Source organism: Panthera pardus, unplaced genomic scaffold (assembly GCF_024362965.1).
Source record: "Panthera pardus isolate Hobbes unplaced genomic scaffold, ASM2436296v1 HiC_scaffold_6, whole genome shotgun sequence".
In the NCBI taxonomy this organism is placed as follows: Eukaryota; Metazoa; Chordata; class Mammalia; order Carnivora; family Felidae; genus Panthera; species Panthera pardus.
Genome location: NW_026526991.1, coordinates 67,114,215 through 67,138,987, shown reverse-complemented (window position 1 = coordinate 67,138,987; position 24,773 = coordinate 67,114,215). Strand labels below are relative to the sequence as shown.

Here is a 24,773-nt window from a genome sequence, read left to right as displayed (position 1 = left end):
AGTGCACTGCACTGTTCCAGGCAGGCAACATGGAAAGAGCATGAAACCAGCAATCTGAAAACCACCTGGGATGCACAAGGGAAAATTATTTGCTCTTCTGGAATGCTTCCCTGAGAGCACAGAGACCCCTCTCCGAGGACAAAGGAGCTGGCTGACACCAGTTCCCTCCCCTACCACCCAGCATAAACCAACTTCAGTAAACAACACGGTGCCAACACTGGCTGCCCTACCTGCTCACACCAAGTCACACCCACCTGTGCTCCACTGGCACTGCTTTTCTCAGGCAAGAGTGCCTAAGTCACAGAGCAGCAGGCCCCTTCCTCAGAAAGCCAGCAGAAACCTCTTCATGCACCACAGCTACTGGCCATAGAGTTCTGCAAAGCTCTGGTTCTAGTGGAAGTAGACTTAGGTCTCATTTAGTAAGTGGACCAAAGCACACCTAGTTAAAACTCCCCATACTCTGGCTAATCCAAACACTGCCCACTGCAGGCAAGGAGAGCCTCTGCAGATGACTGACCTGAAAGACAGAGCAGCCAAAACCCAGCAGCAGAGTGCATGCAGCACACACCAGAGACACTTCCTGAAGCTCCACGCCTTGGACACTTATATGACCTCTTCTTCACAAAGCCATGACTCTCAGGAGCAGGAAACATAACAGGCTTTTCTAACACAGAGAAGAAGACAGAGACTCAGACAAAGTGCCAACATGGAGGAATTCATCCCAAAAGAAAGAACAAGAAAAGATCCTGAACAGAGATCTAATGGAAAAAAAGCATAAGTAATATGCCTGATGGAAAATTTAAAGCAACACTTAAAAGGATACTTGGTGGTCTTGAGAAAAGCATGAAAGACATCAGGGACAGCCGTACCACAGAGAAAAAAGAGCTAAAAAACAGTCAGAAATGAGAAATGCAATAACTGAGATTTGAAACAGACTGCATGTAATGACCACAACGATGGAAGAAGCAGAGGAACAAATAAGTGATACAGAAGATAGAATAATGGAAAATAATAAAGCTGAACAAAAGAGAAGAATTATGGATCACGAGAATACTAGGGAACTCAGTGATTCCATCAAATGTAGTAATATTTGTATCATAGGAGTCCCAGAAAGAAAGACAGAAAAGGGTGCAGAAGGTTTATTTGAGGAAATAATAATTGAAAACTTCCCTAATCTGGGAAAGGAAATAAACATCCAAATCCAGGAGGCACAGAGAACTCCAATCAAAATCAACAGAAGCAGACCAACATCAGACATATTGTAATTAAACTTGCAAAATACTGTGATAAAAAAAAAAAAAATCCTAAAAGCAGCAAGACAAAAGAAGTCCCTAACTTACAAAGGAAGACCCATAAGGCCAAGCTGCAGATCTCTCCACAAAAACTTGGCAAGCCAGAAGGGAGTAGCATGATACATTCAACACGCTAAATAGGAAAAATATGCAGCCAAGAATACTCTATCCAGCAAGGCTGTCATTCAGAATAGGAGAGGTAAAGAGTTTCCTAGACAAACAAAAACTAAAGGAGTTCGTGACCACTAAACCAGCCCCGCAAGAAATATTAAGGGGGACTCTTTGGGAAAAGACCAAAAACAACAAAGACTAGAAACGGATAGAGAAAATCTCCAGAAACAACAATAAAATAACACTAAACTCATATCTATCAAGAATTACTCTAAATGTAAATGGACCAAATGCTCCAATCAAAAGACGTGTCAGAATGGATAAAAAAAATAAGACCCATGTATATGCTATCTATAAGAGACTCAGCTGCAGACTGAAAATGAGGGGATGGAAAACCATCTATCATGCAAATGGAAGCCAAAAGAAAGCCAGAGTAGCAATATCAGACAAACTAGATTTTGCTTATTTTTTTTAAGTTTATTTATTTGAAAGAGAAAGTGCACGCGTGTGTGCAACCGGGCAAGGGACAGAGACAGAGAGGATTCCCAGGATCCCAAGCAGGCTTTGTGTAGCCAGAACTCACAAACCATGAGATCATAACCTGAGCCCAAATCAAGAATTGGGACACTTAACTGACTGAGCCACACAGGCGCCCCCAGACAAACTAGATTTTAAACCAAAGACAAGAGAGGAAGAAGGGCACCATATCATAATAAGGGGACTATCCAACAAGATGATCTTAACAATTATAAATATTTATGCCCCCATATGAGAGCACCAGATATGTAAAACAATTAATATCAAACCTAAAGAAACTCATTGATAATAATACAGTAACAGTAGGAAAGAATATCCAATGGAAAAAAGACAGCCTCTTCTGGGCACCTGGGTGGCTCAGTTCGTTAAGCATCTGACTTCGGCTCAAGTCATGATCTCATGTATCGTGGGTTCGAGCCCCAACTGTGCTCCATGCTGACAGCTCAGAGCCTGGAGTCTGCTTCGGATTCTGTGTCCCCTCTCTCTCCCATGCTCATCCTCCCAAGCTCATCCTCTGTCTCTCTCCCATGTCTCAAAAATAAATAAACATTAAAAAAAAAAAAATTTTTTTTTTAAGCCTCTTTAACAAATGGTGTTGGGAAAACTGGATAGCAACATGCGGAATGAAACTGGACTACTTTCTTACACTATACACAAAAATAAACAAATTCAAAATGGATGAAAGACCTAAATGTGAGACAGGAAACCATTAAAATTCTAGAAGAGAACACAGGTAGCAACCTCTCTGACCTAAACCATAGCAACTTCTTACTACGCATGTCTCCTGAGGCAAGAGAAGCAAAAGCAAAAATGAACTACTGGGACTTCATCAAGATAAAAAGTTTCTGGGGGCCCCTAGGTAGCTCAGTTAGTTAAGTATCTGGCTATTGATTTTGGCTCAGGTCGTGATCTGGTGGTCATGGGATTGAGCCCTGTGATGAGCTCTGCACTGATAGGGCAGAGTCTGCTTGGGATTCTCTCTCTCCTTCTCTCTCTGCCCCTCCTCCACTTGTGCTCTCTCTCAAAATAAATATATAAACATTTAAAAAAATAGCTTCTTCACAGCAAAGGAAATAATCAATAAAACTAAAAGGCAATCTTCAGAATGGGAGAAGATATCTGTAAATGGCATATCTGATAAAGGTTTAGTTACCAAAATCTATACAGAACTGATCAAAAACACCCAAAACAACAAATAATCCAGCGAAGAAGTGGGCACAAGACATGCATAGTGATTTCTCCAAAGACGTACAGACGGCTAACAGACGCATGAAAAGATGCTCAACATCACTCATCATCAGGTAAATACAAATCAAAACTGCAATGAGGTATCACCTCGCACCTGTCAGAATGGCTACAATTAACAACGCAGGAAACAACAGATGTTGGTAAGGATGTGGAGAACAGGGAACCCTTTTACCCTGTTGATGGGAAGGCACACTGGTACAGCCACTGTGGAAAACAGTATGGAGGGTCTTCAAAAAGTTAAAAAGAGGACTACCCTAAATTCCAGCAATTACACTACTAGAAATTTACCCAAAGCATTAAAAAATACTAAATACATGCACCCTGATGTTTATATCAACATTATCAATAGCCAAATTATGGAAAGAGCCCAAATGTCCATCAACTGATAAATGGATAAAGAAGATACGGTATCTATACACAACAGAATATTACTTAGCCATCAAAAAGAATGAAAGCTTGCCATTTGTGTCAACACAGATGCAGCCAGAGAGTATTATGCTAAATGAAGTCAGTCAGAGAAAGACAAATACCATATAATTTCACTCATATGTGGAATTTAGAAAACAAATCAAATGAACTGGGGTGGGAGGGAGAGAGACAAAGCAAGAAACAGACTCTTAACTTTCGTGAACAAACTGAGGGCTGCTGGACGGGAGGTGGGTTACGCTGGGGTGGGGGATAGGTTAAGCAGATGATGGATATTAAGGAGTGCACTTGTAATGAGCATCAGGTGTTGTATTAAGTGACGAATCACTACATTCTATACCTGAAACTAACATTACACTGTATGTTAACTGGAATTTCAATAAAAACTTGGAAGAAAAAAAAAAATGAAGACCCCACCCCCATTTTCAAGGGAAGATGACAGTTATCTTTTTATGATGTATGGTTCCCAAATGCTACTCTGCATGCAAATGCCAAAATTTGGGACAAGTTTTTACCACTTTATGTTGAAAATCTGGAAAAGAAAGGCCATGTGGGAAATTTTTATAAAGCCAAATTGATTTCATTTAAAAGACTGCTCTAAGATTATGTCCTTAATACTGCCAAATGCTCTTTTGTTCAAGAAATTATAATGAAAGCAAATGATTGTAGGTTTGTTTTACTATGCTTAGTAATGAGAATAAAAAGTCAGTAACACTATTAAAAAAAAAAAAGAAGAAATATGTGTCTGGAGTTTCTCTACGACTTTTCAAGGCTTAGTAACTCATGCCTTTTTATTTCTGAATATTATGTCATTGCCTGGGTGTATGAAAGATTCTTTTCTTCAATCAGTGTTGATACACACATAAAATATTCACACACATTATGGAAATCCCTTACTTTTTCAACCTAAAGTACGCTGACGCTCTGTTTGTTGGCAACACAGGATTATACGGATCAGCATCCATGCCTTTGGTGTAGCATTCAATTGCTTCATCATATTTTCCTTGTTTGAAGTATTTATTGCCCTGAAAAAGCATATGAGTCAGATACATACTGGCACAGAATTCCAGAGACATTTGCTTTCAATATTATGCATAGCTTTCTAACTCATTAGCTCTGTAATCAAGGTTAACAGTAAAGAAAACAGAATTAAGCAAAACGGTCTTTCAACAAATGCTGATAATTCACTATATAGTCATTGTATGGGCACAATCCAAAAGCCCTGGTAGAAAAATGAGTAACACACCTAGCATTATATACCTTTTACTGACAATAACCCACAGAAATGTAACAAAAGAAAGGCATCAAGATGAAGTTTAATCTGAAAAGAGTTCCATCTTTTTGAAAAGCAAAAGGCTTTTTGAAAAGCCTAGTTTTATAACAAGGCTTTTCCAAAGAGGGATGTTTAACATTCCAAAAAGTAACCAAAGATGGCCTGTGATATGGAGGAGTGGAATTTAATACTCATGTCATGCTGATTTTAAGTTACTTTTGTCTACTACAAAAAATCTTAAAACGACTCTCTGTACAGTCCATGCACTTTACATATAGTAATTCCCTTAATATTCATAATAACCCATTGAAATTTACTAATAATATTAATCTGATATTTACAGTTAAGAAAACTGAGGTACAAGCAATTTAAAGAACTTGTCACAGGATCTGAACCCATGTAATCTGGTTTCAGAGCATACGTTCCTAATCAACAAGCTCTACTCTCTCTTGATATGGGTACAGCCAATAAAAACTTAAAATTTGAATACCCCCCACACTATGTTGAAGAAATAATGGGAGCCATGTGATTTTCTACATATCCTGCTTACATGAAGGAAACTAATGCTAACCTAAAGAATACCTTTTCTTTTAGAGTAAGAGCCTTTTGTGAATCTACATGAATCCCATCTTCTTCTGACTCTGATTCTTGAGACACAGAATCATGGGTACTCTCTTCTTTATCAAGCTCATCAAGGATGCTGTCCTGAAATTGTAAGTAGGAAAACTTAGTGTTCATAACTACATGACCATTAAAATAAAGAAGACATAAAAAAGAAAAAAAAAAAAAGGACACTCAATAGAACTTAGGTTGTTATCACCTAAAGACGTAAAGGTCTAAGGTTGCTTTCAACCCAAATAACCCCTCATGGTTAGGATTATATCCAGAGAAAAATGTACCCTTAGAAAACCAAGATCCAAACCACTTAAAGAATCTACCTTTGAACACATAAAGTAAGCTAAGTCAATAGGGTCCACAAAACACCCCTAAGTCACAAACTATTAGTAGTGAGGTATTAGCTTGACATAACCAAAGTTTGCAAATAACCCCAAATTAATATAATAAACAACCAATAGCCAAGAGAGTGTTTTTTACTAAAACGCTTTTTCCTTCCTTAATCTTAAAACATTAAAAACTGCTTGCAGAACACAATAACTCCTAATCTTCAAAAAACCTATGAGGTAAGTGTAGTTACCCATTTTTCACTGCAAGGAACCGAAACACAGAAGTTTGTTAACTCAACATCACTCAGCTAATAAGTGGTCAAGTCAGGATTTGAACCCAGGCAAATCTGACTCCTCTGTCCGCGGCTGTTGTATTGTTTCTCAGCGAATTCCAAAAATATAGCAGACTATCAGAGAAAATATGTATTATGCTAGTCCCGCAATTCCCAATCTCTTTGGGATCACACTTTCCTTTCATGGTAATAAATCATCTCATGAACCCCATCAATATATTTTAAATATATATGATAAAAGAATGGTTTTTACAAAGAGATTTTAAACTAGTAAGCATTAAAGAGTTCACTAAAGCTCATTTAAATATTTTTTAATGTTTTTATTTATTTTGGGGAGAGAGAGGCAGAGTGTGAGTGGGGGAGGGCAGAGAGAGAGAGAGGGAGAATCCAAAGCAGGCTCCAGCCTCTGAGCTGTCAGCGCAGAGCCCGACGCAGGGCTCCAACTCATGAATGGTGAGATCATGACCTGAGCCGAAGTCAGATGCTTAACCAACTTAGCCACCCAAGAACCCCCACTAAAGCTCATTTAAACAAAAACTTCAATTATGTAAACAAAATCGTTTTTGCATTTAACAAACAGCATACTATTTTATGTAAAAAAAAAAAAAAAAAAAAAAAAGTATTGACAAATTAAAAAATAAAATCTATGCTTAGTTACACTGAATGAACATTAAGAGATAGACTGAAGCTTAGCTGTGTGTTAGCATGAAGATTCCAGAAATACCACCACCCTACCAACATTAACGAGACAAGATTATCCATTCCTGCTATGTTTATATGTGTATAATACCACCAGCAGCAGGACACTAAAGCAGGATGCTCAGATCTGAACTAGAGCGGATGGTAAGTAAACACCTATTATCTTGCATAGATACACTAAAATGACATCAAGCAATGCAGTACATCATGACAGCATCGACCACACAAAGCAGTTCAATCAGTATCTGCTGAATGAACAAACGTTTGTGTACAAAGCACCTCTCTAGGTAATGATCTGAGATGATGCCTTTCAAGAAAAAGCACTGTAAGATACCACCTTATGAAAAGGAAAAGGCTACATAATGAGGGGTAAGGTCACGAAAAATGCAAAGTGGACTATATAATACTCAGCAGAGTAAAAGTCATGTTCAGAAAGTATCATTTCCCACAGTAATAAATTCAAGACCTAAAACCATACTTCTCTTACATCAGGACAATACTGAAACAGATAGCAAACTATTTAATTAATAGTGCCAGCTCCATCTTGAGTCTATTAGCCTTGGTTTCATTAAGAAAAATACAACTAATTTGGAAAACCACTAAGCAGTATCTTCTAAAACTAAATGTGTATATAAAGTATACCTGGCAAATTCCCCCCGGGTGCTTATATCCATCAAAAGACACATACAAGAATGTTCATAACAGGTTTGTTTATAATAGCAACCCAAATGTATGTCAACAGAAGAGTGGATACACAAATTGTGATATACTCTCACAATGGAATTCTGATCAGCAATGAAAAAAACAAATTACTGCTATTGACAATACGGATCAATGTCAGATAATGCTAGTAACCGAAGCTAAAAAAAAAAGAGTGTATACTATATGATACATTTATATGAAATTCCATTAACTGGCAAAACTCATCTAAAATATTAGAGATCACAACAGCAGCTACCTTTGGGGGGCAATCAACTGAAAAGGGAGGTTTCTGAGATGCTGGAAATGTCTTATATCTTGATGTGGATGGTGGTTTCTCAAGTATACATATGAGCAAAAATTCAGATTTTTGCACTTTACTGTATGTATAACCTCAAATAAAAATATTAAACAGTAAAGTGCAAATAAAATAACAAACACAAAAATCACAAGAGTGGTTATCTATGGAAGTAGAGGGGGAGAAAAGAAGATGGGGTAGGAAAGAAGCACACTGGTAGCTTCAACAGGACTGAAAAATTCTCTGTAAGTTACATGGTGGGCTCACATATTCATTTTATTATTATGCTTTAGACCATATATCTTCGCTTACTCTTTTGTATAAATTGACTATTACATTAACACTTTCAGAAAGACTAAAAAGGAATATATATTTCAGATCAATCAAACCAAATCAACCCTTAAGGTGGGTGAGAGTCTAGAATAAGGCTGACCAACAGATTGCCTTTCACAGCCTGACCTAATGATGGCTGCTTGAAGCACTACATAGAGGGTTCGGAGGCAGAGTACTGGTGGTAATTTTCCAGTTATACCATGTGTTACGTGTGGGAGATGGGAGGCAAACAGATTTACCCTCATCTAGAAGGGTGAAGCCCATTCTCTGGGGATCAAGAGAGGCCTACTTTTATTGTCCCATAGCCACAGCCCCAAGACTAGACACTAAGGCATTCCCTTTCAGCCAGTATTAGGTCCTTCAGTCTATAAAAACATATAGCAGAGTCCTTCTTTTCTGGGAGTTATTACTATCTTAGAATTCTGGCTGTCTAGGGATTAGAGACGGTGGGGAGGAGGGATGTGGGCAAGTATTAACGGACAGCACGAGAGATCTTTGTGGCAATGCAATATTTTTGAGTTCTAAATGCCATGGTGGTTACCCAAGTGTTCACGGGATAAAATGGCACAGAACTATACATACATTGTACCATATCGATTTCCTGGTTTTGATACTGCACTGTAGTTAAGGATGATATAACCACTGGGGTAAACTGGAAGAAGAGTACACTGGACCTCTACATATTATTTTTGCAAAAAGAGAAAAAAGGAAGAAAAAAATAGGAAAAAAAGAAAAGAACACTGGCTGTTTTAGCCACTATACACTGAAAGAGGGCTGCAGGAGAAAAAATAATGTAGCAAATTGAAGAGCACTATGAATGAATTTGTATCCACATAAAACAATCCAAATGGCAAAAACAGGCACAAGAACTTTATTTTTCATTTAACCCATGACTCTTAGCTAACTCTAAGATAATTTTATTCAAATACTAAGAAGCACAGGAGTAGATTAACTTACCACATCAAGTTTTGCCCATGCTTCATAATCATAAGATTTTATCCTGTTTTTTGTGTTTTCATCTTTGGTTTTTTTAGAGGACTCTTTAGGTTTGCCTTTCTTCTTTTTCCTAAAATTCCCATTTCGAATAGGAGGTAAATTCTAGGGACAGGGGAAAAAAAAAACACACACAATGTTTTAAGCCCTGCTCTATTAATTACATTTTTGTGTAACTAGCAACGTTTAAAATTCTCACTAAATTATACCTTCAAGTAGGAAGTACTTTTTATTTTTTAAGTATGTAAAAATATCAATTTACCATCTTCACTTATGACAATTCATGCCTGAAATGTTAAATTCATTCTCTGACAAATGTTGAACATTGTTTAGTCACAAGAAAAGTTAGTATCTAGAAAGTTTCATTATACATTTAATTTGCAATCCTAAATGCACACTTCCAAACCTGCCTGCTCTTCGGCCTTACTATAATGAATTAGCAGTAGTACAACAGCAAACTGAACTGCCTCCACATCATTAGTATGAAAAAGCTATCCATATTTAAATGCACACTCTTAAGAAAAACGTTTGGTTGTACCATCTACATTATATGCTAATACTGTATGTTAATATATCATGAAATATACAATTATATATGATCTGTATAATATATATACACACTAAATATTATATGATGTTACTCATTTACCTTAAGAATTTTCACATGGCCTTCCTTTCAGGAACTATTCGCTAAGTCTTAAAATGTCTTCATGTAGTTAATATAAATAATTACAAAGACTTTAAAAAGCAGAATTTTTCAGAATGCCAACAGGCAGCAAATCACTTCAAATTCAGTCTTTTCACAAAACATTTTAAAAGGTTGTGCTTTGGGGCACCTAGGTGGCTCAGTCAGTTCAGCGTCAGACTTCGTCTCAGGTCATGATCTCATGCTTCATGGGTTCAAGCCTCGTGTCAGGCTCTGTGCTGACAGCTCAGAGCCTGGAGCCTGCTTTGGATTCTTTGTCTCCCGCTCTATCTGTCCCTCCTCTGCTTGTGCTCTGTCTCTCTCTCTCTCTCTCTCAAGAATAAACAAACATTAAAAAAAAATTTTTAATGGTTCTGCTTCACTTTAAATTAGTTATGCTGGATGCTAAAGTAGGATTTAATTAAGAAATTTACCTCTTCAGGAACACCATTCTGTCTTCTTAGTTCCATATCCTTCTGCTTAATATCCTTTTCCCAGTTTTCTAAATCTCTCATAAAGTCTTGTAATTCTTCTGCATTTTGTTTCACTTGTAGTTGTAATTCAATTGCTTTATTTGTCGAAGTCATTATGGCCTGCAGAGTTTTGACCAACCAATCTCTGACAAGAATTAAACAAAAATATTTGGTTTATTTTTTTGAAGCTTAGCTAATTACTTTTTACCACTTCATAAATGGTCAAAAAACATAGATAGAGGAGAGCCTAAAGTGATGCTGAAGAAAGAAAACATCAGTGTATCATTTTTTAGATGAATCAATGTTTGCTGAATGAACAAATGAAAAACAGACAAGTCCGGGAGTCGCTGCAATCAATGTAAATGAAAGGCAATGAGGAAATCACTGAAATTAGCAAGTAGCCCATGGTAGCAGACTGTCTGCCCATCTCTAGCTTATAAAGTAATCCTAAGGGCGCCTGGGTGGCTCAGTCGGTTAAGCGGCCGACTTCGGCTCAGGTCACGATCTCGCGGTCCGTGAGTTCGAGCCCCGCGTCGGGCTCTGTGCTGACAGCTCGGAGCCTGGAGCCTGTTTCAGATTCTGTGTCTCCCTCTCTCTGACCCTCCCCTGTTCATGCTCTGTCTCTCCCTGTCTCAAAAATAAATAAAACGTTAGAAAAATAAAAAAATAAATTAATCCTAATTATCTCCTTTACTCCTTTTCAAAATTTATTGAACTTCTGCTATGTGACAGGCCCTGTAAAAACAAGACAAGGTCTTACGTCTAGTGGAGAAGGAAGCAAAATAATCAAGTGCTGAGCAACAAAATATTAGGCTAGGCAGGGTTTCTTAACCTTAGGGCTATCAATATTTTGGGACAGATTATTCTTTGTGGTAGGAGATCTGTCCTACGCATTGTAAGATGGTTGGCAACATCTCTGGCCTCTTCCAACTAGGTAGCGGTATTCCGCCTCCCCTCCAGACTGTGACAAAGTGCTCCAGACATTGTTAAATGTCACCTGGGAGGCATAATTAACTCCTGGTTGAGAGCAACTGTGCTAAATAGAGGTACACAGAGATGCTGTGGGACTGACAACAAAGGACAGGCATAAATCAGATGGTGGGTAGGATGGTGGGTTCAAGGAAAGAGTCCCCAAAGTTGCTGTAACTAGCCAAGCTTCAAACAGGCCAGCCAAGTGATTAACCATGGGGAAGTGGGCAGGCAGACTGAAGGACTAAGAAAGAGAATGATGAGAGAGAAGGCCGAGGTGGCTATGGGACAGATCTTGAAATGCCATGCCATGAGGTCTGAAAGCTATGTGAAAAGTATTATAGTGGGAAAATAAAAGATACATGATGACTGACTCACATAAGGAGTGGGGGAGCAGAGGACTTAACCAGTGTCTTAGATTTCTGGCTTGGGAGCCTGGTTAAATTAGTAGTGCCATTTTGAGTCTGGATCACAATTTTAAAAGGAAAAAAAGGGGGCACCTGGCTGGCTCAGTTGGTGGAGCATGTGACTCTTGATTTTGGGGTTATGAGTTCAAGCCCCACATTGGGTGTAGAGATTACTTAAAAAATTTTTCTTTAGACCTTTAAAAAAAAAAAAAGAAAGAAAGAAAAGGAAAAAGTTTCAGGATTGGAGGACAAGAGGAAAGGCAAATATCTCAGTTTGAGATATGCTGAACTGGGTGCTTATGGAAGATCAGGATATAACCAGTAGGTAGTTATAGGTAGTCACACAGGGCTAGAGATACAAATTTGAGTGTCGTTAGCATAAAGGTGGAAACTGCAATCATGGATTTGGACATGCTTAATCACTGTGACTACAGGTTTGGGTGGGGAGGGACTGGAACCTGGAAAACACTATCATTTGGGGAACAAGCAGAGGAAGAGATGCCAACACACACAGGAAAAACTAGGCAGCAACAACTAGAGAGTTGGTAGGAAAACTTGGGCGAGTAATTTCACCGAATAGAATTCTTAAGAGTTCCAGGTGAGAGAGGTTAGCAGTGCCAAATGACACAAAGATCATCTAAGAGTAATGAAAGTGCATTATATTTGGTCATGTAAAGATTTATTAAGAATTTTATTGAGATTTAAAGAAAAAGTGGAAATAAAATGAGATGCTGAGTAAATGAGATTATATTGGGATTATCGTGATTCTGTAATAATCTAAGATTGCTCAGGAGTATAGTCTGGCGAAGAGAAACAAGATAAGATCTAGGAAAAAGGGTGAGTGATGGGACAAAGTTCCCAAAAAGGTGGGAGGGGACTCAAAGCTTAAGAGGAGTGGGGGAGTAGAAAGGGAGAGAGAGAAATTAGAAAAATTAGTTTTCTAACGGTTGCAAATGCAGATAGGTCTTCTGACCCCTAGCCTGGCCCCAGAACCTAAACTAAGTTTAAGATTCTTTTCAGGCAGTGCCCATGTTTGATCACATATGTAGATCTCATTTAAAAAAATAAAGCGAAACCAGTATAGTGCTTTGCTGGGGGCTCAAAAATAGGAATAAAGCCGCAGCAAGCCACTGTGATGCTGCAAAGCGTCGAAACCCTTTTCCATTTCATTCATCACCTCTGCTGCTCCCTCAGGCGCAATGGCTCCCAACGGTACCTGCGACGAGGCTCGAGTCGGAGCAAGCACCCAGAAACTTCCAGCGCGGGGCGTATCGCTTTTACACTCAATATCCGAGCGAACACTGCACACCGACGCCGACAGGGGGCGTGCCCCACCGCAGTTCTCTCGGGAGAGTGGGTCTGCGGTCCGACCACCGCAAACCCGCCCAGTACCCCGGGCAGCCGGGGTGGAGGGACGGTCAGCAGGGCAGGTCGTCCAGACCCGGGCGCGCCGAGCAAGCCCCTTCCGGAACGCTCACCCGGGACGCCGCTACCCTGGACACCGCCGCGCCCTCGCCGCCCACCCTCACGCCCTCACGCCCTCCGCCTCACCCGGGACCACGGCCGCGCGCCTCCTTCGAGCCACGCGACCCCAAAAGCCCCGTCGGCTGCCAAAGCCGGCGATAACGACAAGGCCAGCTCACCTCACCAGGCCGTTACTGCCCGCAAGGCCGGCATCCCAGGCTCGCAGCAACTCACGCCGAGCCCCGCCTTCCTGAGCTTTCCCACAAGACCTCGCGTGCCGTCGCCCCGCCCCCTGGCGTCCGGGCGGAGCATGCGCAGAAGGTCAGATACAGTGCCCGGTTCTTCTCAGGGTACAATTAGAGAATTGACAGGTGCGTTAAAGCCGAATCAGACGCCTTGCCTGCTTCCAATATAACTAAACTTCACGGGAGATAACCCCCAAACTGCAGAGTCACCCTGACTTGTTCCGATTGCCAAAATAATAACTCCTTGACTATTTCCTTGGACTCCCCTCAAGATGATTTCATCCTGAATATTTGCCCTGCGGGTGTCTATAGGTCACGACCTTTGTAAGTACGATAATCATCTGAGAAAGTTACTGTTTCTCTATCTGAACAGACTGTGAAATCTTGTAACTCTGACAAATGTGCAAGGTTGTTTTGTTTTGCTTCCTGTAAGTACTTGTATTTGACAAACCAATTCTTCAGTCTGCCTCTCTTCACCTTTGCGAGTAAACTCTGCTTTTCTAAGTGTATCTGACTCTGAGTCTTTCTTGGTCGTGTGTCAGTACTAAGGTTTCTCTTTAGAGTGCCCTGGCTTACAAAGAAGAAAGAATGTGAACCTTTTAACATTTCTTGCGTTTGCTTCCTGTGTGAGTGAGCTTTCTTTCATTTTCAGGACAACTCTAAAATTGTAAGACAAAAATAATTTCAAAAGTCCATGAAAACAAACGGAAGCAAAGAAACCTGTCAGTTCGAAACAACTCAGTGATCTCAGACATTAGCCTCAAAATCCAGTTCAGTGGCTCTCAGGCTTGACTGAACTTTGAAATCATCTATGGAGCGTTTAAAAAAAAAAAAAAATCTTATTTCTAGATTTTGTCCCCAGAGATTCTGATTTAATTAGTGCAGCCAGAGAATCCTGATTTTTTAAAGCACAGGATACAATTGTTCATTTAAGACTGGGAGCCACTAATCCAGATAATCATCAATGAAAACCCACCCTGGGGTCCTCTCTTACAAGGGCAGATCATTAGCTCATCTTTCCAACTGTATATTTATATAGTATCTTTGTATTTTCACATCATAATAGTCAAATCATCGAGTGTATCATCAACATATTTACTAATGAAATGATCCTTTTGGTTTTGTGTTTTTAATTATAATAAATCATTTTAAAACAGATATTGATTTATGGATGTTCTTAACAAAAGCAATCTATTTTTTTAAATGAATTCTACCAGAGTCAATTGAGATGAGAGGGATGGGGGCTGCTGGCTCCTTTAGTAAAACCTCATAGACCCTTGGGTGAATCCTCCCTCCTATTTTTCTTCCTCTCAAGTCACATAATAGACAATTTCTTAGTGAGTACAGAAGCAAAGTGAAAGGAGTTAAATCAAATGGTCTTGAGGGCTTTTGCTACCTAATTCTGAGGCTCACATTGTTCTACCAAAAACAGCTATGCCTGTAGTGACCGCCTTCTCTCTTGTGAGCCCAGACATGGGCCATTGTAAGTTCTTTTCTAGAGTGCAGACTTCCCCACTTCTGTTGACATGTCTTCAAATAGTTTTCAACAAGGTTGGTAAATTATGCTTTTATGCCTCATTAATTAATTTCTTTTTAGGGAAAACAAACCCCAGTCATCTCAGTTGCACTTATTGTTAATATCTGAATAGTCACTTTCAAAAAGGTGTCTCTATGTGTTCTATATGTTGAATTTCTAATAGTGGAAGTATATATAAATGTTTATTATTGCAAGAGTAAAATGCTGCAATTAATGATTATGAATGGTGTTAATTTTGTCAATGGTGTTAATGTCTGAAAAAATTATTGACATCTTCAAAATAGCTAAATAAGGAAACACTCTGAAAGTTAATACGAATCTTAAGAAAAGGAATACTAGAGGCTCCTGGGTGGCTCAGTTGGTTAAGCGTCCAACTCTTGATTTCAGCTCAGGTCATGATCTCACAGTTCATGAAGTAGAACCCCACATCAGGCTCTGCGCTGACAGTGTGGAGCCTGCTTGAGATTCTCTCCCTTGCTCTGTCCCTTGTGTGCTCTCTCTCTCTCTCTAAAAAATAAATAAAACAATTTATGTATGGGGTTTAATTGCATGTGAGATAAAGCCCAGTATAAGAGTAGCTTAAACATGAGAGAATATTTCTCTCTCAAATAAAATAAGACTGAATATGAGCAATCCAGGGTTGGTATTTGTCACAGACTTTGAGTCTGGAGTTCTCTCTTGTCCAGCAAGAGAGTGGATGCAGAATTGAATATGAAAGAGGCTAATGTCTGGGAGGAGACAAGAGTCCCCCACAGAGGTTTCATCTCCATATTTATTGAGCTCTCAAGATCTTACATACATGGTGAATGTGAAGCAAACTATCAGATAGTAATCATTAACTCATATAAGAAGCAAAGGGCCTGGGGGCAAGTGGAGTTTGTGATCAGGTACATTGGTGTCAGATGGAAAGGAATTTTACTCATGATCCCATTACAGTATCTCGCTACCTAGCCTCGGGTGCTTTTGCCCCATGGTGGTGGCTTTCTGCCCTAAGCTTTTTCCTAACCCATTTATGTAAGTAGAACCTATTTCTCCATAGATATGATAATTTCAGTGTCAGACCCAGGCACCTTCGACCTTATGGCTCCATCATCTTCAGCATATGGCTTCCCTGGTGGCTCAAGATGGATGCTTAAGCTCCAGCCATCATATCTGCAATCCAGACAGCAGGAAGGGGCAGAGTGGGAATAGTGGCCTTTAAGAACACTCCTTTTTCCATGCCACTGGCCAGGAATTAGACACATGTTCACTCCTGGCTGCAAGAGAAGTTTTTACTCTTGGAAGTCATGTTGCTCATCTAAAAACAATTCAGGAAAAACAAGAGGAGAGCAGATATTGAAGGGAAATTAGTAACCTCTATCATAGGCCTTCATAAGTATTCTTTGAAAGAATGACAAACACATAAATGAGTCAATACTGCTAGAAATCCAAGCTCACTCTAGCCAGAGGAAAAGGGTTAAATTTTGTAACCCTGTTCTGCTACCTACTAAGAATGTGGCTTAACCTAAGCCTTAGTTGCCCAGGTAAAATTAAAATGGTAAAGATAGAAATAACTAATAGACTGAGCAAAATGTATGTAAAAACCCAACCTAGCACAGTCTGGGACAGCTTGAGATCTTAAATATTAATTCCTGCCCCTCCCTCCTTAGCAAAGCTAAGATCCAGACCCTGGGATGTGATCACTCCTACATTTCTGACTCTGTCTCCTACTTGACTGCCTGGAATACCTCTGAAGAGGTCTGTAAGGAGGATGAGTACTAGGCACCAGTAGATGAACGTTAAGGTTAATCACAGGGAACATGAGCTACCTCTCTTCATGAAAAATGAAATCTGTGTAATAAGCGAGACAGGTAAGCATTATCGTAAGTAATAAGCATATTATACTTTTTACCTCACAACGTGATGGTAATATTATCCCCATCATACCAGTGAGGAAACTGATCTGAATAATTAAGAAATTTGCCTAGACAGCAAGCAAATGACAGGGTTTGGTGAGGTACCTGGCCATTCTGACTTCAGAGCCAGCACCTATGACCACCGTGTTCTACTGACTCACTGTCTTGTTCATTTGACTGTTAGCTCCCCTGAGGAAGGACAAGATGAGGCCCTGTTTCATCCATCTGAATTTTAACTTGCCTGAGGTATTCCTTCATACCTGGCATTTTCCTAGCATCTGTGACCTACATCATCTGTTTACAGGTAAGAACTCTCTTTTTATCTCTCTTTATCTCCCCCTCCTCCCTCACTTTGGTCAACTCCCACAACCACAGAAGCTACACCCAGAAGCGTCCTTACGTTCCTTGTGGATGTGGTCAAGGGGGCTGGTTACAAGAGCTAGGGATCACCAGTCTCCATTTACCGGACCCCATAATCTATGTGCAATGCTCCTTCCAATCTTTGGTTTTAGACTTTATTTTTTTAATAGAAGCTTTAGGGTTCCAATAAGCTGAGAGGAAGGTACCGAAATTTCCCATATACCTCCTGCCCACACATACCTAGCCTCTCTCATTATCAATATCAGTCATCAGAATAGTGCAATTTTTTACCAAAGATGAACTTAACATTGACACATCACAGGCACCCAGAGTCTTAACTTAGTTTAACTAAGACCCAGAGTCTAACTTTAGTTTAACTAAAGGTTCACTCTTAGTACTGCACAGTGGGTTTGGAAAAATTTATAACAACAATACATTCATCATTGTATCATACAGAATATTTTCACTGTCCTAAAAATCCTCTGTTATATGTCTATTCATCCCTCCCCACTACCTGCAACTCTGGGAACGACTGGTCTTTTTTATTGTCTCCATAGTTTTCCTTTTTCCAGAATGTCATATACTTGGAATCATACAGATGTAGCCTGCTCATATTGGCTTGTTTTCACTCAGTATAAAGAATTTTAGGTTCCTCCATGTTTTTTTGTGGCTTGATAACTCATTTCTTTCTAGCGCTGAATAATATTCTATTGCCTGGATGGACCACAGTTTATCCATTCACCTACTGAAGAGCATCCTGTTTGCTTCCAAGTTTTGGTAATTATGAATGCAGCTGCTATAAACATTCACATGCATGTTATTGTGTGGACATAAGTTTTCAGATCCTTTGGGTAGATACCAAGAAGAATAATTGCTGGATCATATGGTAAGAGTATGTTTCGTTTTGCGAGAAATTGCCAGACTGTCTTCCAATGTAACTGTCCATTTTGTGTTCCCACCAGTAATGAGTGAGAGTTCCTGTTGCTTCACATCAGTACCAGCGTTTGGTGTTGTCAGTGTTCCAGATTTTGGCCATCGAATAGGTCTATAGTGGTGTCATGTTGTTTTAATCTGCGTTTCCCTGATGACATTTGATGTGGAGCATCTTTTCATATGCTTATTTGCCATCTGTATATCTTCTTTGGGGCGGTGTTTGTTATGGTCCCATTTTTTAATTGAGTTGTTTTCTTATTGTTGAGTTTTAAGAGTTCTTTGTATATTTTTTTTTTAGTTGTTTTTTTTTTTTTAACGTTTATTTATTTTTGAGACAGAGAGAGACAGAGCACGAATGGGGGAGGGTCAGAGAGAGGGAGACACAGAATCTGAAACAGGCTCCAGGTTCCGAGCTGTCAGCATAGAGCCCGACGCAGGGCTCGAACTCACGGACCGCGAGATCGTGACCTGAGCCGAAGTTGGCCGCTTAACCGACTGAGCCACCCAGGCGCCCCTCTTTGTATATTTTAGATAACAGTCTATTATCAGATGTGTATCTTGCAAATATTTTTTCCTAGTCTGTAACTTCTCCACCAATGCTCTTGCTACTGTTTTTCACAGAGCAGACGTTTTTAATTTTAATGAAGTATAGCTTATCAACTTGTCTTTCATGAATCATGTCTTTGGTATTGTATCTAAAAAGGCATCACCATACCCAAAGCCATCTAGGTTTTCTCATATGTTATCTTCTAGGAGTTTTATGGTTTTGTGTTTTACATTTAGATCTATGATCCATTTAGAGTTAACTTTGGTGAAGGGTATGAGACCTTTGTTTAGACTGATGTTTTTTACATGTAGATGTCTAGTTGTTCCAGAATCTTGTTGAAAATATCTTAACTCCATTCTATTACCTTGGCTCCTTTGTAAAAATCATTGGCAATATTTATGCAAGGCTATTTCTGGGCTCCCTATTCTGTTCCATCGAACTAGTTGTCTTTTCTTTCACCAAACACCACACTGTCTTGATTACTGTAGCTGTATAGTAAGGCTTGAAGTCGGGTAGCATAGTCCTTCAACTTTGTTCTTCGCTTCCAATATTGTGTTGGCTCTTCTGTGTCTTTTGCCCCTCCATATAAAGTTTAGAATTGATTTGTCAATACCTATAAAATAATTTGCTGGGATTTTGATTGGGATTCCGTTGAATCTATAGATCAAGTTGGGAAGAATTGACATCTTGACAATATTGAATCTTCCTATCTGAACATGGAATATCTATCCCTTTACTTATTTTTACATCTTATTCATCAAAATGTTTTAAGTTTCTTCATAAAGATCTTATATTTTGTCAGGTTTATACTTATTTCATTTTGGGGGGTGCTAATGTAAATGGTATTTTGTTTTTCATTTCAAATTCTACTTATTCATTGCTGGTATATAGGAAACCAACTTACTTTTATATATTAACCTTGTATCCTTTAACCTTGCTATAAGCACTTATTAATTCCAAGAGGTTTTTTGTTGAGTCTTTCAGATTTTCTACATAGATGATCATGTCATCTGTGAATAAAGATAGTTTTATGTCTTCTTTTCCCAATAAGCATACCTTTTACTTCCTTTTCTTGCCATATTGCATTAAAAAGAGTATTGTGTTGAAAAAGGGTAGTGAGAGGGGACATTTTTGCCTTGTACCTGATTTTAGTGGGAAACTTTCAAGTTTCTCAGTATTAAGTGTGATGTTAGCTGTAAGTTTTTTGTATATTTTTTAAATCAAGTTGAGAAAGTTTCCTCTTTTTCCTAGTTTACTGTGAGCTTTTATTATGAGTGGGCATTGGATTTTGTCAAATGCTTTTTTTGCACCTATTAATATGATCATGTGATTTCTCTTTTTTAGTCTGTCGATGTGCTAGATTATATTAATTGATTTTTGAATGTTGAACCAGCCTTGGATACCTGGAATAAATTCTACTTGGTCACAAGTATAAATCACAAGATTTATATAATTCTTTTTATACTTTTTTTTTGGATTCTATTTACTAATTTTTTTTTGAGGATTTTTACATCTATGTTCATGAGATATATTGGTCTGTAGTTTTCTTTTCTTGTAATGTCTTTGTCTGGTTTTAGTATCAGCATAATGCTGACCTCATAGAATTACTTAGGAAGCATTCCCTCTTTTTCTATCCTCTGAAAGAGATTGTAGAAAATTGGTTAAATTTCTTCCTTACCTATTTAAAAAAATTCACCAGGAAACCCATCTGGACCTGGTCCTTTCTCTTGTGGAAGGTTATTAATATTATTACTTCTTTAATAGATATAGGCCTATTCACATCATCTATTATTTCTTATGTCTTTCAAGGAAGTCATTCATTTCATCTAGGTTATCGAATTTATGAGCATAGAGTTGTTCATAGTATTCCTTTATTATCCTTTTAATTTCCATAGAATCTGTGGTGTTGTTCTTCTTTCATTTTGATATTAATAATTTGTGTCCTTTCCTTTTTTCTTGGTTAGCCCAGCTAGAGGCGTATCAACTTTTTTGATCTTTTCAAAGAACTTTTAGTTTCATTGATTTTCTCTATTGGTTTCCTATTTTCAATTTAATTGGTTTCTGCTCTAATTCTTATTATTTATTTTCTTCTACTTATGTTGTACTTAATTTTCTCTTCTTTTTCTAGTTTCCTAAGGTGGAAACTTAGATAATTTATTTTAGATCTCTCTCCTTTTCTAATATATGCATTAAATGCTATAATTTTTCCTCTAAGCACTGCATCTCACAAATTCTGGTAAGTTGTATTGTCATTTTCATTTCAAAATATTTTAAATTTTGTCTTGAGATTTTTTTTCCTTGACTCGTGTTATTTAGAAGTGTGTTATTTAATGTCCATGTATTTTAGGGTTTTCCAGTTATCTTTTGTTATCTTTTGAGAGCAGACATTGTAGGATTCTATTCTTCTGAATTTGTTAAAGAGTATTTTGTGAGCCAGAATGTGGTCTATCTTGGTGAATGACCCATATGAATATGAATATTGGATGAAATAGTTTATGGATGTCAATGATATTCAATGTTGATTGATGGACAGTTTAACTGTTCTTAGTGATTTTCTGCCTACCAGATCTGTCTGCTTCTGAGAACAAGATATTCACATCTCCAACTATGATACTGGACTCATCTGTTTCTTCTATTTTATCAGATTTTGCCTCTTGGAATTTCATGCTCTGTTGTTATATGCATACACATTAAGAATTGTTACATCTTCCAGGTGCCTAGGTGGCTCAGTAGGTTAAGTGCCTTGACTCTTGATTTCAGTTCAGGTCATGATCTCATGGTTTGTGGGTTTGAGCCCCACTGCCCAGGATTCTCTCTCTCTCCCTCTCTCTCTGCCCCTCCCCCACTCGTGCATGCTCTTTCTCTCTCTCTCTCTCTCTCAAAATAAATAAACATTTTAACAAATACAAAGAATTGTTATATCTCCTTGGAGAGTTGACTCCTTTATCGTTATGTAATGCTCTTTTTTTTTCCCCTGATAACTTTCCTTACTTGAAGTCTAGTCTGTCTGAAATTAACATAGTGATGCCTGCTTTCTTTTGATTAGTGCTAGCATGGTATTTTTTTCTCTATCCATTTACTTTCTATCTATGTGTGTCTTTATATTTGAAGTTGGTTTCTTGTAGACAACATATAATTGATTCTTGTGGGGTTTTTTTAATGTTTTATTTATTTTTGAGGGTGGGAGGGGCAGAGAGAAAGGGACAGAGGATCCAAAGAGGGCTCCATGCTGCCAGTGCAGAACCAGATGCAAGGATCAAACTCACTAAGCATGAGATCATGACCTGAGCTGAAGTCAGAAGCTTAACCGACTGAGCCACCCCGCTTTGATCCACTATGACAATCTCTTTTATTTGTTGCACTTAGACCACTGACATTCAAAGTGACTATTGATATAGTTGAATTAATATGTACCATATTCATTACTGTTTTCTATTTGTTGTCCTAGGTCTTTGTTCCTATTTTTGTTTCCCATTCTTTTTCTGGCTTTTATGCTCTTTTTAAAAAAAAAAATTTTTTTACATTTATTTATTTTTGAGAGACAGAATGCCAGCAGGGGAGAGGCAGAGAGAGAAGGAGACATAGAACCTGAAGCAGGCTCCAGGCTCTGAGCCTGGCTTTTATATTCTTAATTGAGCTTTTCATGTGATTCCATTTTTTTCTCCTTTCTTAGTAGATCCATTATATTTCTTTTTTTTTTTTTTTTACTTTTTTAAATCATTATCCTAGATTTTGCAATATACATTTACAATATTAATCCATATCCACTTTCAAATAACACTATGCCACATCATGGGTAATTGGAGTACCTTATACTAACAAAATAATTCTAATCCCTTCCTCTCATCCCTTGTACCTGTTATTAATTTCATTTACATGTAAGGATAAATATATACATATATATCCATAATACATATATGTATACAAGTATACATAAGTATGTGTGTGTGTGTGTGTATATATATATATATATATGCATAATATATGTGATAGAACACATTATTGCTGTTGTTATTTTGTATATGTGCAGCCAAAGTGAGCACTTGCTACTGTTATTCTGAACAAACTGTTGTCTTTTAGAGAAATTAATAATAAGAGAAATAAAAGTTTTTACTTATCTTCACGTTTCACTTCTTCTTTTCCTTCTCTCCAAAGAACTTCTTTTAGGGGCGCCTGGGTGGCGCAGTCGGTTAAGCGTCCGACTTCAGCCAGGTCACGATCTCGCGGTCTGTGAGTTCGAGCCCCGCGTCAGGCTCTGGGCTGATGGCTCGGAGCCTGGAGCTTGTTTCCGATTCTGTGTCTCCCTCTCTCTCTGCCCCTCCCCCGTTCATGCTCTGTCTCTCTCTGTCCCAAAAATAAATAAAAAACGTTGAAAAAAAAAAAATCAAAGAACTTCTTTTAAAAATTTTTGTTTAATTAAGAAAGTCTTTGGGGCACCTGTCTGGCTCAGTCAGAAGAGCATGTGACTCTGATCTCAGGGTTGTAAGTTTGAGCCCTACATTGGGTACAGATGTTACTTAAAAATAAAGTCTTCAAAAAAAAAAAAAAAAAAAGACAGTCTTTATCTCTCCTTCCATTTTGAAGAATAATTTTTCAGGGTCCAGAATTCTAGGCTGGTGGGTTTTTTCCTGTCAACATTTTAAATATTTCACATTATTCTCTTCTGGATTGCATGGTTTCTGAGGGGAAATCAGATGTAATTCTTATCTTTGTTCCTCTGTAGGTAAGATTCCCCCCACCCCCGGCTTCTTTCACAATTTTTCTTTAAGTTTGATTTTCTATAATTTGAATATGATATGTCAAAGTAGAGTTGGGTTTTTTTGACATTTATTCTGCTTGGTGTTTTCTGAAATTTCTGGATCTCTGGTGTCTGTCATAATTGGGGGAAATTCTCAGTCATTATTGTTTCAAATATTTCTTTTGTTCCTTTCTCCCTTTCTTCTCCTTCTGGTATTCTCATTATGTGTATGTTACACCTTTTGTAGTTGTCCTACAGGCCTTGGATATTTGTCTTGGATGTTTTTCAGCCTTTGTTCTCTTGCATTTTGGTTTGGGGGATTCTTTTGAGCTATCCTCAAGCTCAGAGATTCTCTCCTCAAATGTGTTCAGTCTGCTAATAAGCCCATCAAAGGTATTCTTCATTTCCGTTACAGTGTTTTCATCTCTAGAATTTCTTTTCGGTTCTTTCTTAGGCTTTTCATTTCTCTGCTTACATTTTGCCCATCAGTTCTTGCATGCTGTCTACTTTATTTATTATAGCCCTTAACATATTAATCAGTTGCTTTAAATTCCTTATCTGATGATTCCAACATCCCTGCCATGTCTGTTTCTGATGTTTGCCCTATAGCTTCAAATTATGTTACTTTGCCTTTTGGTATGCTTTGCTGATTGCCAGGCTTGGTAAATAGGCCTTTAGTAACGTGATGGTGAGGTGTGGGGAGAGGGGAAACGTCCTACAATGATTGTGGCTGAGTCTTTTAGTGAGCCTGTGCCTCTGGATTGAGAATTTCACAAGTGTTTCTCAGAAGTTTTTTTTCTCCCCCTTTGTGTGTGAGAGGATGGCTAAAGTGGGTTGATTTGGGTATTTCCCTTCCCCAGATCAGTTAGGCTCTAATAATATTTCAGCAGGTTAGCCTCTGGCTAACAAGTTTCCCCCAAAGGCAGGCTTTGTTAAGGACAGAGTGCTCTAGTTATTTCAAAATGATTCCACCTCTCCTCCCTATGCCAGAAGCCCAAGGGGGTTTCTCTCTGATACACTCTATGGGACCTGGCGGAACTCCAAGAGGTAAATCTCACAGTACTGTGGCATCCCCCTGTGACTGGGTTCCTGGAGTTTTTAACTCTCAGAGTAGTCTGTACTGCCTCTCCATCAGGCAATTCATCAGTTGCAGTTCAGATTTTCCTGTCTTGTCACTGCCTTCTGCAATGGTTTCTGCCTGAGAGTCTCCGCCCCAGTAAGCTGTCTTTCCAAACTTATTCCAATCTTTATTTGCCTGACTTTCCAATCTTAAGGACATCTGTTTGCCTGTGTCCTCTCCTCTCTTCCAGATCCAAGAAGGGTTGTTGCTATTTCAGTCTGTTCAGCTTTGTATTTGTTGGTAGGCTGGGGTAG

General features: G+C 38.6%; 1 protein-coding gene and 1 long non-coding RNA gene across 5 annotated transcripts in view; one reads left to right on the top strand and one right to left on the bottom strand.

The window, feature by feature from the left end:
* The window catches only part of RPAP3 (RNA polymerase II associated protein 3), a 40,783-nt gene extending 27,345 nt beyond the window's left edge, over positions 1-13,438 (bottom strand). The window contains exons 1-5 of the mRNA XM_019419136.2: positions 13,324-13,438; positions 10,266-10,449; positions 9,111-9,251; positions 5,470-5,592; positions 4,512-4,639 (exon numbers count right to left, since the gene is read on the bottom strand). Coding sequence (XP_019274681.1) covers positions 4,512-4,639; positions 5,470-5,592; positions 9,111-9,251; positions 10,266-10,418 — 545 coding nt within the window. The 5' untranslated portion in view covers positions 10,419-10,449; positions 13,324-13,438. The remainder of the gene's footprint in view (positions 1-4,511; positions 4,640-5,469; positions 5,593-9,110; positions 9,252-10,265; positions 10,450-13,323) is intronic.
* Positions 13,398-24,773, top strand: part of LOC109249023 (uncharacterized) — a 39,859-nt gene continuing 28,483 nt past the window's right edge. For all 4 annotated transcript variants that reach the window (XR_008419632.1, XR_002072413.2, XR_002072412.2 and 1 more), the window contains exons 1-2: positions 13,398-13,713; positions 17,006-17,125. This is a non-coding gene — a long non-coding RNA (uncharacterized LOC109249023). The remainder of the gene's footprint in view (positions 13,714-17,005; positions 17,126-24,773) is intronic.